The sequence below is a fragment of the Mobula hypostoma genome, chromosome 6 (assembly GCF_963921235.1).
Source record: "Mobula hypostoma chromosome 6, sMobHyp1.1, whole genome shotgun sequence".
NCBI lineage: Eukaryota > Metazoa > Chordata > Chondrichthyes > Myliobatiformes > Myliobatidae > Mobula > Mobula hypostoma.
This window is the reverse complement of record NC_086102.1, coordinates 50,039,285-50,054,840: the sequence shown is the minus strand read 5'-3', so window position 1 is coordinate 50,054,840 and position 15,556 is coordinate 50,039,285. Positions and strand designations below refer to the sequence as shown.

Below are 15,556 nucleotides of genomic sequence, written 5' to 3'. Positions count from 1 at the left end.
CATTCCCCAACAACATGAGGTGATTAATTTAATGGTAAAACATTGCAGTAGAAATATGGGCAAAACAATTAATGTTTGCAATAATTACACAAAACTGACAACTTCAGAATTTCCACAGCTGCTTGGTTTAATCCAGAAAATCTTAAAATGCCCTCAATAAACCCTGCCACTTGTGAAAGGTTGTCATAATCTGGGGACCCAGCTTACATGTTATAGCTAGAAACAAATCAAGAAAATGGAAATATTCAATAACCCCTAAGTGAACAGCACTTCTGCAATTTGACTATAAACACCAGGATAAATGCTGATCTGGCATGGAATCAGAATTTTCACTCATTTCAATGAGGTTTTCCACTTTTTATTTACTTTACTCTGTTTCAATATTCTAATTATTTAAATAGTTCAAAGTATATTTATTACCAAAGTGTGTATGCGGTATACAAATCAGAGATTCGTCTTCCCACAGACAGTCAAGAAACTAAGAAACACCATGGAACCCGTTCAGAGAAAACATCAAACACCCAACGTACAAAAAAAAACAAATCGCACAAACAGCAAAAAAAACGAAAGACACAGAAAATAACACATCAAACCAGAGAGTCATTGAAGCAGTCTCGGAATGTTCAGTTCATTTCAAATTAGGGACATGTCGTTCGTTGACTGTAGGCCACAGGAATATTCCACCCCAATCAAAATTGCACAAAATAGCAATTTAAAAAAACAACCAGAAACCAGAAACACATATAACATGAACTACAGAGTCTAATCCACAAACCGCATCAATTAAACCTTGCCCAAAAACCAAGAATCCGGCACCATCCTCTGGGTGCAGCGAGCACGAGGGAGACCAGTCAAGCACAGGCAGATGACGCTGAACACCCACTCGCCTTCTGCTCTCGTTCTCATACATTTCAATCTTACTCGACGCTTTGATCAGCAAGAAATGGAGTCAATCATGGGCTCATGCCCCGTCTCCAGGCACCCTGACCTCTAGGCCAGCGGTCCCCAACCACCAGGCCGCGGACCGGCACTGGGCCGCAAAGCATGTGCTACCGGGCCGCAAGGAAATGATATGAGTCAGCTGCACCTTTCTTCGATCCCTGTCACGCACCATTGAACTTGAACATAGGGTTGCCGACTGTCCCATATTTGCCGGGACATCCCGTATATTGGGCTAAATTCATTTGTCCCATATGGGACCACCCTTGTCCCATATTTCCCCCGCTAAGGTAGAGCGTTCCTATGAAACCTTTCATGTCAAAATGGCGTGAAGCAAAGAAGCAATTACTGTACCATTAATTTATATGGGAAAAATTTTTGAGTGTTCCCAGACCCAAAAAATAACCCTCCAAATAATAGATAAAACCTAAAATAATTCTAACATATAGTAAAAGCAGGAATGATAGGATAAATACACAGCCTATATAAAGTACAAATAATGTATGTACAGTGTAGTCGGGAAGATTAAGCCAAAACCGATTTGTGGGAGAAAAAATATTGGCATGTACGTGCATGCGCAAGTCACATATGTGAACGTCACGCATGTACACACAGGAGCACCCGCAAGGCTTCATGGTCATGGTAGTCTTTCTCGGGGTAAACATAAGTGTCTCGTCAACACTCACAAAAAAATGCTGGTGAACGCAGCAGGCCAGGCAGCATCTACAGGAAGAGGTACAGTGGACGTTTTGGGCTGGGACCCTTCGTCAGGATTTGACTGCTACTTTTGTCCCTTATTTGGGAGTGAGAAAGTTGGCAACCCTAACTGTAAAAGACATATTAAGGTGAGTTTAACCCTACATGAACACCCCCCCGCCTCCCGGTCGGTCAGTCCGCAAGAATATTGTCAATATTAAACCAGTCTGCAGTGCAAAAAAGTTTAGAGACCCCTGCTCTAGGCCACACACTCTGCTCCAAACCTCACCGAACTGCCTCGGAGACAGCTAAGTGCCAGATCGCTCAACTGGCCCAAAAGCACACCATCAAATTATAAATCACAGTTTCCAAGAGTAGCACTCATTTGAAAGAAGAACAAGTAAAATAAGTAGTTTCGCGAACTGCCTGAGGGACGTCATCTTTGGTCACATCATCTGTGGAATGCATTTATTATCGAAGTATGTATGCGGGATACAACCCAAGATTTGTCTTCCCCGCAGAGCAATGAAACAAAGAAGAACCATGGAACCCGTTCAAAGAAAAACATCAAACCCACCCCCATGCACAAAAAAAAACAAATAGTGCAAGTGGCAACAAAAAAAAGGAGTGAACATTTCAGAATATAAAACACAAATCGAAAGGCTCCACATTCAGTTCAGCTCAGTGTTTGGTATCTGCAGGCCATCCCAATCAAAATCACCAAAAATAGTGACAAAAAAAAAGGAGCAGCCAGAAACACATCATAACATGAATGGGAGTCCAATCCACAATCTGCAGACCCAAAATTTCAGCACCATTCTCCGAATGCATTGAGGGAGAGAGACCATTCAAATGCAGGGACCTTCCTCCAGGACTAGCGTGCAAAAAGCAGAAAGAGAGCATCACGTGCAGGCACCTTCCTCTGGCAACAGCAAGTGAGAGGCTGTAGACGGCACTAAACACCCACTCCCCTTCCGCACCTTGATGTTTTCAATCTTTCTCGGGTCTTTAATCGGCAAGAAATGGAGTTGATTGCGTGGGCTTGGGTCCCGTCTCCAGGCTTCTTGGCCTCAAGGAACTCACTCAGAGACAGCAAAGTGCCAGATCGCTCAATCAACCCAAAAACACACCATCAAAAACTAGATCAGAGGCTTCAATAGCACATTTGAAAGAAAAAGAAGATGCAAAAGTAGTGAAAGAAGTAGTTTTGTGACCCATTTGGAGGACGTTGCCCTTGGCCACATTATTCACTGGTGCCATCTTCTTCTGGAAGAATTATTAAAGCAATTTTCTCTTTATCTGAGACTCTTTTAAACCCTTAATAGCTTGAACATCGTCAAAGGTGGGGCTCTGCCTGAAACTCGCCTCTTGTGAAAGACATAGAGACTCAACTGTATACCGGCTTCTTTCTAGTCACTCTGAGGCTATGCTTGCCCAGGCATCTGTACTAGTAATTTGAAGATATGGAGAGAGTATGCAGGGATACATCCTGGAGGTAGGTCCAAAATCACTTAAATTAACATGAAATATATGGGTATTTCTGAACTGATTATTCTGTCAAATACCCTGAAAGTATTGCAAAAGGTAGAAGTTTTCAGAGCAAGCCAAAAATCATAACTACTGTTTAGCAAACTCTTCCGGTGACTAAAGAAAAAGAAACATGGGTACATGAGTGGGCAACTGAACACCTCTTCTCCAATTTGATAACATCATAGCTGACTAGTATCTGGTTTATTGGTTAATTGGTTTCTGTAACTTTGCCCTTGGATAGTTAGGCAGTATGAAAATCAGATTTCCAGCACCCTTTCTATCTCTCTCACTCCTTCCACTCCACCAACAGCCTCTTGCACAACCCTTCTTTCCAATCACCGCTTCCATTTCTCGGAGTCTCCTGGTTCCACCTGCCTATCACCCACACACTCAATCCACTCAGTCCTTCACTCCCCTCCCTCACCATTCCCATCTGCCCACCATCACTCACATTATTTGGTTTCAATTATCAATTTCCTTTTTTAAAAATCAGATTTAATAGTCAGCAGCAGCTCTGTTGTCTCCACTAATCTTTTCTCAACCTCTGTCACTATTTCCACACATCTCCTTCTCAGCTGGCTTCCTTCTGTCCCTCTACACCTAGATTTACCTATTGTTTGCTAGTTCCTGCATTACCTGACCCCTTCACGTCTTTATACTAGCTATCTCCTCTCCATGCTCTCAATCCTGATGCAGAGTCTTGCCCACAATGACAACTATTGCTTTGCTTCCACAGATGCTACCTGACCCACTGAGTTTCTCCAGCAGCTTATTCTTTGATCCAAATTCCCATCACCCGCTGTCTCTTGTATTTCCGTTAATGTGAACAGTGGCTCAGCTATAATGATTAAAAAATCTGCCAGATACCAAGAAGTCCCTTGAACTGATATCTACCAGTAGCCAATGACAAAGAAGGGTGTAAGTATTACAAAACTTTTGGGGGGACTCCATGGTGAACATAAATGCAATTGCTTCCTCACCAACCACAAAATTTGAGCCACTTCATGAATGGAAAATCAGTCACGTCTTTGGAAATTATAATTTGAAACAGTTTGTCACCTCACATATCTTGATATAACTAAAACAAATGAATAGAATTGGTTAATTTTGCTTGGAAAAGGAAGCCATCTATTCAATATTATTCATTAAGCCAAGATATTTAAACTTTAAGTAAGCCAGGTTAACAATTTTCCACACCACTCAAGAAAACCAAATCTAATCTATGCATTTATAAGAGTCACCATCCTTTCAAATAACTATGATTTCCCAGAGATGAATCCCAATGAGGGTCAAAAGTTTTGTTTTATTTATTACCATGCAAAAATAAAACTTATCTTACCCTTCTTCATTAATTCCACACATGCGAACTCTATCAGTGCTCATCCAGCTGTGAAGGTTGCTGTATAAGGGGGTTGCTGACAGCATGACGTCTTTTTGATTGAAGCTTCCCTTCTCCACAACTTTATTCTTTAAAACAAAATACATCTTTGTCAATATACAAAATAAATATATATCAAGCCTCCTTATTACCAGGAACAATGGATAAATAATACTGTAAATGTTTTATTCCTCGCAAGTCTATATTTGTTTTACAATTGTTCATTGTCCTAATCAAGTAAATTTACATTCAAGTTTATTTTAGTTCTTAATGTAAATTTAAGAGCTTATAATATCTTAATTCTTATTCAGGGTTAAGCATCTTGGTATATTAATGACCCTGGACGCAACCATTAACGGGCTATTTGCAATGGTATGTATCTTGTTCTTGTACCTTTTTTAAGTCGGGTAACTGATATATCATATAATTCCAAAATAAGATTTATCACAATATCTTCATTAATAATAGATGACAAACTGAAAAATTAACATCTATAGCAAGTGACCAAAGTAATCTTTTTATATATAAGAATTAGTATTGCAGTTTGTGAAATTAATAATCAATATCAGAATACTTCTCATATAAATAAGTTGTAAAATTCATCAAAAAAATGAATGTTAATATTTCTACAAGTTCTTTCAGCTGTAAACACATTGAAAACATTCATGTTCTTTGCTGTGTGTGGCGAATTTTAATCCCTCTTCTGTGTGAGCCTCCTGAACCAAATTTCTACTCTACGAAAATATGCTCATTTCAAATGCATAACAATACAAAAGATAAAAACACTCTTATATGGTTTAAAGAACACAAACACCTCAGGTAAGGATTGAGTGCTGTGTATTCACCTCACTGAAAAATTTGCTACAATTGATTCAAGCAATACATAAATTGTAGAAATGGTAATGCCCTCAAAAGTCTGACAGAAAAATCTGACAACTTTTAAAATGCAAGTTATACCAATAACCAGCATTTACAAGCAGCCACTACTCTGCAGTATCACTCTAAAATGATTTAAAAAGTGAACCTCATCTGATTTTGCAATCTTTAATTGGGATGTTGCAAGCCAACTGTGGCTGTTCCATTCCTCATGAAAAAATTGCTAACCCAGTCCACCTTTGCAATCCATCCTGGAGTCTTTTTATGCAAGAGAATATGCAACAGACAGAACAGTCCCACAAAGAAATTTCTTTATAATTTTTTTCTCCTGATGTGACCAATTATGGGAATTTTTCCAATATGATGGCTTTCGCAATTGTAAACCCATTAGAGGATTGTGTTAAATTATTGCATGATCAATTGTGTAACATAAACATTATATTATTTCAGTAATAACTTTTTAAAGTACTATTGGTGATGCTTAATGTTTTCCTAATCCACTGAATGCAGCACTATTATCATAACTAGCACTTGGTGTTAAAATCTTTCCAAAAGAAAAATAAAGCCGTTGACTTAATTGTGCTCTCATGAAGCTTTAAAAAGTTTTCATTGTTATTAGGTGTGCCACATTGCAGGGAGTAACATGGAATGGAAATCTGTGTGAGTACCAATTTATGGCAAGCAAGTTATATTCCTGAAAGAATGCACAAAATCACACTAAAAGTAAATCGCACTAAAAGTTCCCGTAACTTTCAGAATTGAGTGAATTACTGGCCACTGCCAGAACTACCACTGTTCATGTTAAGCAACACACATCAAAGTTGCTGGTGAATGCAGCAAGCCAGGCAGCATCTGTAGGAAGAGGTGCAGTCGACGTTTCAGGCTGAGACCCTTCGTCAGGACTAACTGAAGGAAGAGTGAGTAAGGGATTTGAAAGTTGGAGGGGGAGGGGGAGATCCAAAATGATAGGAGAAGACAGGAGGGGGAGGGATAGAGCCAAGAGCTGGACAGGTGATAGGCAAAAGGGGATACGAGAGGATCATGGGACAGGAGGTCCGGGAAGAAAGACAAAGGGTGGGGGGGGGGACCCAGAGGATGGGCAAGAGGTATATTCAGAGGGACAGAGGGAGAAAAAGGAGAGTGAGAGAAAGAATGTGTGCATAAAAATAAGTAACAGATGGGGTACGAGGGGGAGGTGGGGCCTTAGCGGAAGTTAGAGAAGTCGATGTTCATGCCATCAGGTTGGAGGCTACCCAGACGGAATATAAGGTGTTGTTCCTCCAACCTGAGTGTGGCTTCATCTTTACAGTAGAGGAGGCCGTGGATAGACATGTCAGAATGGGAATGGGATGTGGAATTAAAATGTGGCCTGCTGTGTTCACCAGCAACTTTGATGTGTGTTGCTTGAATTTCCAGCATCTGCAGAATTCCTGTTGTTTATTGTTCATGTTAATACATTTTTGTGGTGAGCCTTCACATTCTAATGCACCTGGACCTATAACTTGAGATATTCTTATTGCACCAGAGTCCCCAACTATCCCTTTATTTCAGTGGTTAGCCCTGGATATTTAATGGGACCAGCAGTTAACCACCACAGAAACCGCTTCCACCAAGTCGACAGACTGCAAAAGAAAAGCAGCTGGTCAAGTACACCATTCACTGTAATCTCAAAATGCTCCAGCAATGCAGCTCTGTTCTTATTATGACTACAACCAGTTGTTTCAGAATCATGCCTGATAGTAATCTGCTTAAATTTAGTATAAATAGTCTCAGATGTAGGTGGAACTGGATGCTAATTGGGAGCCCTGTCATATGGACCCACAATGCTCCCAGTTTGACCTTTAGTTCATGTTTAACTCTAACACCCTACTAAAGAGAAAGGAGTGTTCCTAATTAGAATCCAACAGCCTATGGTGAAATGCAGGTCTAGGATCAGTAGTTCAAGAAAACCCTCAGTTGTAATATTACTTTGATACAAGATACACCACTGCTGCTCATCACATATATGAGGCACCAGAGAGAATCATGCTCAGTTACTGCATTTCAGAGAGACAATAGTGGAGAAGATAGGAATTTTAAATTGTGCTTAAAAAAGAAAATGCACACCTCTACAATTGGACCATAAGATAGTGGAGCAGAATTAGGCCATTTAGCCCATCAAGTCTGCTCTGCCATTTCATCATGGCTGATCCATTTCCCCTCTCAACCCCAATCTCCTGCCTGCTCCCTATAACCCTTCATGCCCTGACTAACCACGATTCTATCAACCTCTGCCTTAAATACACCCAATGACTTGGTCTCCACAGACACTTGTGGCAATGAATTCCACAGATTCGCTACTCTCTGGCTAAAGAAATTCCTCCTCATCTCCATTCCAAATGGACATCCCTCTATACCAAAGCTGTGTCCTCTGGCCTTAGACCCGCCCACCATAGGAAACATTCTCTACACATTCACTCTAATGAAGCCCTTCAACATTCATTAGGTGTCAATAAGATCACCACTCATTCTTCTGAATTCTGGGGAGTACAGGCCAGAGCCATCAATTGGTCTTCATATGGTAAACCTTTCATTCCCAGAATCATTCTCATGAACATCCTCTAAAGTATCTCCAATATCAGCACATCCTTTCTTAGATAAGGGGCTCAAAATTGCTCACGATGCTCCAACTGAGGCCTTACCAGTGCCTTACAAAACCTCAACATTACATCCTTACTTTTATATTCTACTCCTCTCAAAATGAATGCTAACATCACATTTGCCTTCCTCACCACTGACTGAACCTGCAAATTAACTTTTATGGGATCCTGCATGAGGACTCCCAAGTCCCTTTGCAACTTGAATTTTTGAATTTTCTATCCACTTAGAAAACAGTCCACACTTTTATTTCTTCTACCAAAATGCATGACCATAAACTTCCCAAACACTTTATTCCATCTGCCACTTTGTCCATTCTCCTTCTGACACTTGACATTGTTGCTTCTTTTATTCAGTAAATATGAGCATGATTACCTTCCTGCGTATCTGAAAAAGTTGCTACTACCTTCAGAGCAACCGACATTCCGCTGGTATTATGAACACCCCCATGAGAAAAACTGCCATGCTTTCCAGTGGTCTAACTAATCAGACAGTTCATGATCGTCAACAGTTTAACTCTCACTGGCCTTTGTGAACATTCTTCAGGTCCTTAGGAAGAAAAGGTTATCATTAAGAGTTGCAACCTGGAACTAAAAACTAGATGAGGTGTGGTACTTGGCACTCACTGAAGCTGATTCCACAAGGTAGGGGAGTCCAAGGCAATACTGTAGATCCATTTCAAGAAATGCTCTTTGAACTGACAGAGTCATTGAATTTGACAGTGAGCAGAATTGATGAACATTGAGTTACAGTTATTAAGTTAGTCTACTTCAATGATCTTTTTTGGCACGCTTACTGTGAGTGTTAGTGAAGCTCCTTCACAACGTTGAGCTCAGCATCATCTTCACATGTACCCAATGATCACTTTTCCACAAACGTTAAAATCAGCAGAGGTTAAAGGAAACCAACAGGAGAATGTTGAAACAGAATGCTGAATTAGGGATACATCCTCCTCCAAGTGAGTTTTTGAATAAACATGAAGTAGGTGGTTTCTCATTTAAACGTAGAACAGCACAAGAACAGATCCCTCAGCCTATGGTGTGTCTGTTGAACGTGATGCCAGTCCAATGAAATCCCATCTTTATCTCTCCATGTATTGTATGCATGTCTGAACGTCTCCTAAATATTGCTATTGTATCTGCTTCCACCGCTTCCCTTGGGCAGCATTACAGTCACTTACATATCTCTGCATAAAAAACTGCCTTGTAAATCACATTCAAACTTTTCTCATCTTACCTTAAAACTATATATATCTAGCATTTGACATTTCTACCCTGAAAAAGGACAATAACTGTCTATTTTATCTGTACCTCTCATAATGTCACATACTTCTATCAGGTACTCTTCAGCCTCTGATGCTCCAGAGAAAACAATCCAAGTTTGTTCGACCTCTCTTCATGGATAATACTCACTAATCCACGGAACATCCCAGTGAACCTCTTCTGCACCCTCTCCAAAGCCCTCTAATCCTTCCGGTAATGCACCAACCAGAAATGCACACTCTATACTCCAGTTTCCGAGTATAGCACTTCCCTGAATATAGAGTGAAACTGAGTGTTGATAATCTCACACATAGCAAGCCAGAAATAAATTTAAATTAACACAGTTAAATCCAGCAGGCAAAAGAAAACCACATCAACTGGAACACACATCTACAAACTGCCACACACTGCAGCCTAGAGAAGAAACCTGCATTTCCTTTCAAAGTAATATCCTGTCTTGAAATTTGCACAAAGGCCATAATTAATAAAAATGGTATTTATTTCTGAAGCTGCACAGGCTTTATAAAGATTTTTAACATACTATACACCATATATTTTTTCTGAAGTTATTCAGAGGAATTAACTGGCCTATTTATTTACAGAACTAAGTGTATGATGATCAGCTTTGTTCCTTACATTGAATGCAAACTCTTGCAGACACATGACTTCTCAACTATGAACTAGTGGGAATCTATATTTAACAATGCAATCATTAATCTAGAGAGGGACAGAATCATCGTTTAACAGCACAGGGGCTCAAACCTAACTGCACTAGAGTTCAGGTCACTACCAAATCAGTCGAACTCTTAAAAAAGGGTATCTGATTAATTTAGCAGGCACTCAATTCTTACATGTTTCAATAAGCTTTCCCAGAACCTGAGCGACCTAACCAGCAAGATACCCCTGAAGGAATTAAAATAAAAGCCTAAATGAATGAAATCAATAAGTGTAACATGCTTCTCCTGCCTTCACAAAGCAAACTGTGCTCTCACTCTTACAGCAGAAGTAGGCCACACACACTGTCAAGTATGGTTCATTATTCAGAAATATCATAGCTGCTCCTGTGCATCATGATTACTTTCCCACCCAGTGCCAATCTTTCTATGAGTTTCTAAAACAGATCCTAACTGATTTAGCAGTGACTTGAACTCCAGAGCGATCAGGTGTAAGCCTTTGTACAATTACATGATAATCCTATACTTACTTAAAAGTAATAAAATGTGTCCATTGATAAATGTGGAATTCAAATCCCTAATGTAAAAATATGTATCAGTCCTGAATGTGCTCAATGATTGAGTATCCATAGTTCTCTGGGGCTACAGAATTCCAAAGACTGGCAATCACCTTAGTAAATACATTTCCTCCTCATCTCAATCCTAAATTGTTGATTCACTATCCTGGAATTATGCTGCCTAATTTTAGATTTTCTAGTCAGAGAAAGTAGATCTTCAATGCCTAGTATCAATCATTTTAGAATCTTTATGTAACATAACCCTGCTAACTCAAATTAATACATCAATCTTACCCATTAAGTCCAGGAATTAAACTAGTTCATCTATGAGGCACCACCTGCAAGGCAAGTACTTAAGCAATTTGTGTCTTCTTCATCAGTACTTTTTCACCAGTTATCGGAGTTCATATATCAACAATCTGGCAGAAGGGAGCAAATTGGATACATAACTACCTGAGACTTGTGAGTAGGCACACGGATGTAAATAAAGGTGCAAAGAGATAAAGACAAGCTGAGGGGATGGGCAAGAAAATGGCATATGAAATTTATTTATTTTGGGGGGGCGTGTGCCTGCGTGCATGTGAGTCTGTGCATGTGCGTGCGTCCATGATGATGTCCTTTTTATGACTTTTACAAGGCGCGGAGCAAGAGGGAGACTGTGTGGAGCGCCACTCCTCACACAGACACTTTCACAGTATTTTTCCCTTTTTTTAATTTACAAGGTCGAGTTGCGATCTCGACACTCAACCTGGCATGCATGGAAAGCGTACTCGGGAGCGGGCCGGAATGGTTTCGAACCCAGGAACCTCCGCTCCCAGGTCCGGCGCCGATATCATTGTGCCACCAGCCAGCCTGGCATATGAAATTTAATGTGGAAACGTGAAGATATCAACTTTGGTGCACAAGATAGGAAAACATCTGCGTAATTTCCAGCATCTGTAGAAACTCCTGTGTTTAGGAAAACTGTATTTTTTCCAAATGGTGAGAGATTGGGTAATGTTGATATGCAAAAAGGGACCAAAGTGTCTTTGTACACAAATTACTGAGAGCCAATATGCAGCTGCTGACATTTAGCCAGGCAAATACTATATATTAGTCTTGATTGCAAGAGGATGTGAGTGCATTACATGTAGGAGGCTCAATGACACTACATCTGAATTATATTGTAATTTTTGTCTCCTTAACCATGAAAGATTGTACTTGCCATAGAAAGAATATTCATTGGTTTGGTTAGAAGAATGACTGGTTTGCTATATAAAGATAAACTGAACGGAACACTCACAACACGCTGGAGGAACTCAGCAGGTCAGGCAGCATCCGTGGAAAAGATCGGTCGATGTTTTGGGCCAGAACCCTTCGTCAGGACTGATCTTTTCCACGGATGCTGCCCGACCTGCTGAGTTCCTCCGGCGTGTTGTGAGTGTTGTTTTGACCCCAGCATCTGCAGATTATTTTGTGTAAACTGAACAGATCTGGCCTGTGTTGTCTGGAATTCAGAAGAATGTCAGGGTATCTCACTGAAACTCACAAAACTCTGACAGGACTTTGTAGGAGATCAACCCCAGCTAAGGATTCCAGAATCAGACTGACAATCTCAGAATAAGGAAAGGGGTGAGATGAGGACAAATTTCTTCTTGAGAGAATGATGAGACTTTGCTACTCTCTACACTGTAAAGCTGTGGAGGCTCAGTCATTAAGATCAATACATTTATGGATATAATGGGAATCACCAATATTGGGAAAGTAAAGGAAAATAGAGTAGAATTAGAAGATCAGCCATAATCTGATGAATGGTCGAGCTGGCACAAAGGGGTAACTAGACTATTCCTACTCCTATTTCATATGCTCTTTAACTTTTTTAAACCATAATTACAGGTATGATTGCATAAAAGCTCTCTGCAATTGTAACAATACCTTCTGTTTTTCTCAACTGCTTCCCTGCTAGACATTTCTCTGAGCCTCTGTGTGGGTTAATATTTGAAAGAATTAATCGGTGATCTGTAGAGACTGCATCATTGTTGTAAGTAGTTCTAATGAAGACAGAATGGATTTTCGTATAATTTAAAATTTCAGCTGGGTAGTGGTCAATTTGTATCACAAGTATAGCATCTAGACCCAAAACTGTAGAAGTCTTATCCTGAAAAAGTGTTGTACAATCCTAATCAAACCCCATTTTAATTTTAAAGTATTAAAAAATTACAATTAAAGAAATATAGACATCATAGCAAAGGTGTACTGTGTAAAAATTTATCAGCTGGTTGTTGGACAGCATCAAAAAACTATATTTGCACACACCATAACAGGAACGCTGGTGCACAATAGGGTCTGTACTGACAATGTATTTTTATTATTTTTAATTCTACATTGATTTATCTTCAATCCTGCTTCAAGACTGGATGGTTAACACAATGAACCACTACAGCACATGGAACAGTACAGCACAAGAACAGACATTTCAGCCCACAATACTGTGCTGTGCTAAATTAGTCATTAAATAGTCAACTAATTCCTTCTGCATACACAATGTCCATAACCTTCCATTTCCTGCACATCCATGAGCCTATCTAAGAGCCCCTTGAATACCCCTATCATATTTGTCTCCCACCACCCCAGGCAGTGCATTCCAGGCACTCACCACTCTGTAAAAAAATTTTGCTCCATACATCATCTTTGAATTTAACCCCCTCCCCCCTCATCTAAATGCAACCCAAATACTTAGAAAAATTTCATCCCTGGGAAAAAAAAATGCTGGCTGTCTGTCTATGCCACTCGTCATTTCATAAACCTCTATCAGATATCCCATCAGCCTCCGCCACTCTGGAGAAAACAAGTTTATCCAAGCTCTCCTCTCTAAGGCACATGCCCCCTAATCTAGGCAGCATTTAGGTAAACCTACACCCTCTCCAAAGCCTCCATGTCCTTCCAATAATGGGGTGATCACAGCTGAATGCAAAACTCTAGATGTGGCCTAACTGGAATTTTAAAAAGCTGCAGCACAACTTCCTGATTTAACTCAATTCCATGTCTTCCTTACCACTCTCTCAACCTGTATAGCCATTTTCAGGGGGTTATGGACTTAGACACCAAGATTCAATACTGTTAAGGGTCTTGCCCTTAACAGTGTACTGTCTTTTTACATTTAAAGTTCCAAAATGCAACACTTCACATTTAGCCTAGTTAAGTTCCATCTGCCATTTCTCCATCAAAACCTGCAACTAATCCAAATCCCATTGTGTTCTTTGCCTGTCTTCTACAGTATCCACACCACCATCAAATTTCATATCATCTGCAAACTTACTAACCCATCAATCTATGTTTCAAGAACCAATCAACTGCCACCTGAAGTATACCCAATGACTTGGCTGCACTACAGTCTAGCTGGCTAAAGAAATTTTTCCTCCACTCTGTTCTAAATGGATTTTCCTCTATTCTGAGGCTGTGTGTTCTGATCCTACAAACCCCAATTATAGGAAACATCCTCTCCACAGGTCTTTCAATATTTGACGGGTTTCAATGAAATTCCCCCCTCATTCTTCTAAACTCCAGTGAGTACGGGCCCAGAGCCAGCAATCTTCCCTCACATGTTAACCCTTTCATTCCTGGGATTATTCTTGTGAACCTCCTCTGGACCCTCTTCAATGACACTACAACTTCTCGTACATAAGAGGTTCAAAACTGCTCACAATACTCCAAATATAATGTCACCAATGCCCTATAAAGTTGCAGCATTACAACCTTGCTTTTGTATTCTTGTTGTCTCGAAATGAACGCTAACATTGTTTTTGCCTTCCTCATCACTGGCTCAACCTGCAAGTTAACTTTCAGGGAATCCAACACGAGGACTCCCAAGACCCTTTGCATCTCTGATTTTTGAATTTTCTCCTCAGTTAGAAAATACTCCATACTTTTCTTCCTTCTACCAAAGTGCATGACTATGCTCTTCCCTGTAATATATTTCATCTGCTACTTCTTTGCCCATTTCCCTCAATAAGTTTAAGTCCTTCTACAAGCACCCTGCTTCCTCAACACTACCTGCCCCTCCACCAGCCTTCATATCATCCACAAGCTTCATCCAACTCCTTGATGTATAATGTGACAAGAAGCAGTCCTAACACCGAACCCTGTGGAATATCACTAGTCATCAGCAACCAACCATAAAAAAAAACTTTTATTCCAATTCTTTTTCTCCTGCCAATCAGTTAATCTTTTATTCATGCTTGTCACTTTTCTGTAATACCATGGGCTATGTTATTAAACAGCCTCGTGTGCGGCACCTTGTTAAAGGCCTTCTGAAAATCCAAATAAACAACATCCACTGACTCTCCTTTACCTATCCAGCCTGTTATTTCCTCAAAATATTCCAACAAATTGATGAGGCAAGATTCCCCCATAAGGAAACCAGGCAGACTTTGGCCTATTTTATCATGTGCATCTAAGTACCCCAAAACTCGATCCTTAATAATCAACTCCAACATTTTTCCAAGCACTGAAGTCAGACTAGTTCACCTATAAATTTCCTTTCTTCCTCCCTCCCTTCTGAAAGAGTAGAGTGACATGTGTAATTTTACTGTCCTCCAGAACTATTTCAGAATCTAACGATTCTTGAAAGATCATTACTGATGCCTCCACAATCTCTTCAGCTATCTGCTTCAGAACTCTGGGCTGTAGACCATCTGGTCTAGGTGACTTACCTACCTTCAGACTTTTCAGCTTCCCAAGCAACTTCTGCTTCTCAACAAAGCAGAAATGGCTGGCTACTTTGGAAAGGTTGATGAGTTTGATTACACCATGGATGACTGGCTCATGTATACTGAGCTAATTCAACAATATCTTGAAGCAAATGAAATAGCCAATGAGAAACAAGTACCAACTTTGCTATGTGCATTGGGCATACAGTTTGCTTTGAAGTTTAACTGCCCCAACCAAATCAGCAGAAATGAACTTTGCTGATGTTGTGAAAGGAATACAGGAACATTTAAAACCAAAGCCATTGTTAATTGCTGAACA

At 40.1% G+C, this 15,556-nt stretch overlaps 1 protein-coding gene across 9 annotated transcripts in view; it reads right to left on the bottom strand.

Moving 5' to 3' along the window:
- bcor (BCL6 corepressor) overlaps positions 1–15,556 on the bottom strand; it is a 299,088-nt gene that overhangs the window by 59,751 nt on the left and 223,781 nt on the right. For all 9 annotated transcript variants that reach the window (XM_063050808.1, XM_063050816.1, XM_063050807.1 and 6 more), the window contains one exon: positions 4,505–4,632. In XM_063050808.1, the coding sequence (XP_062906878.1) occupies positions 4,505–4,632 (128 nt within the window). The remainder of the gene's footprint in view (positions 1–4,504; positions 4,633–15,556) is intronic.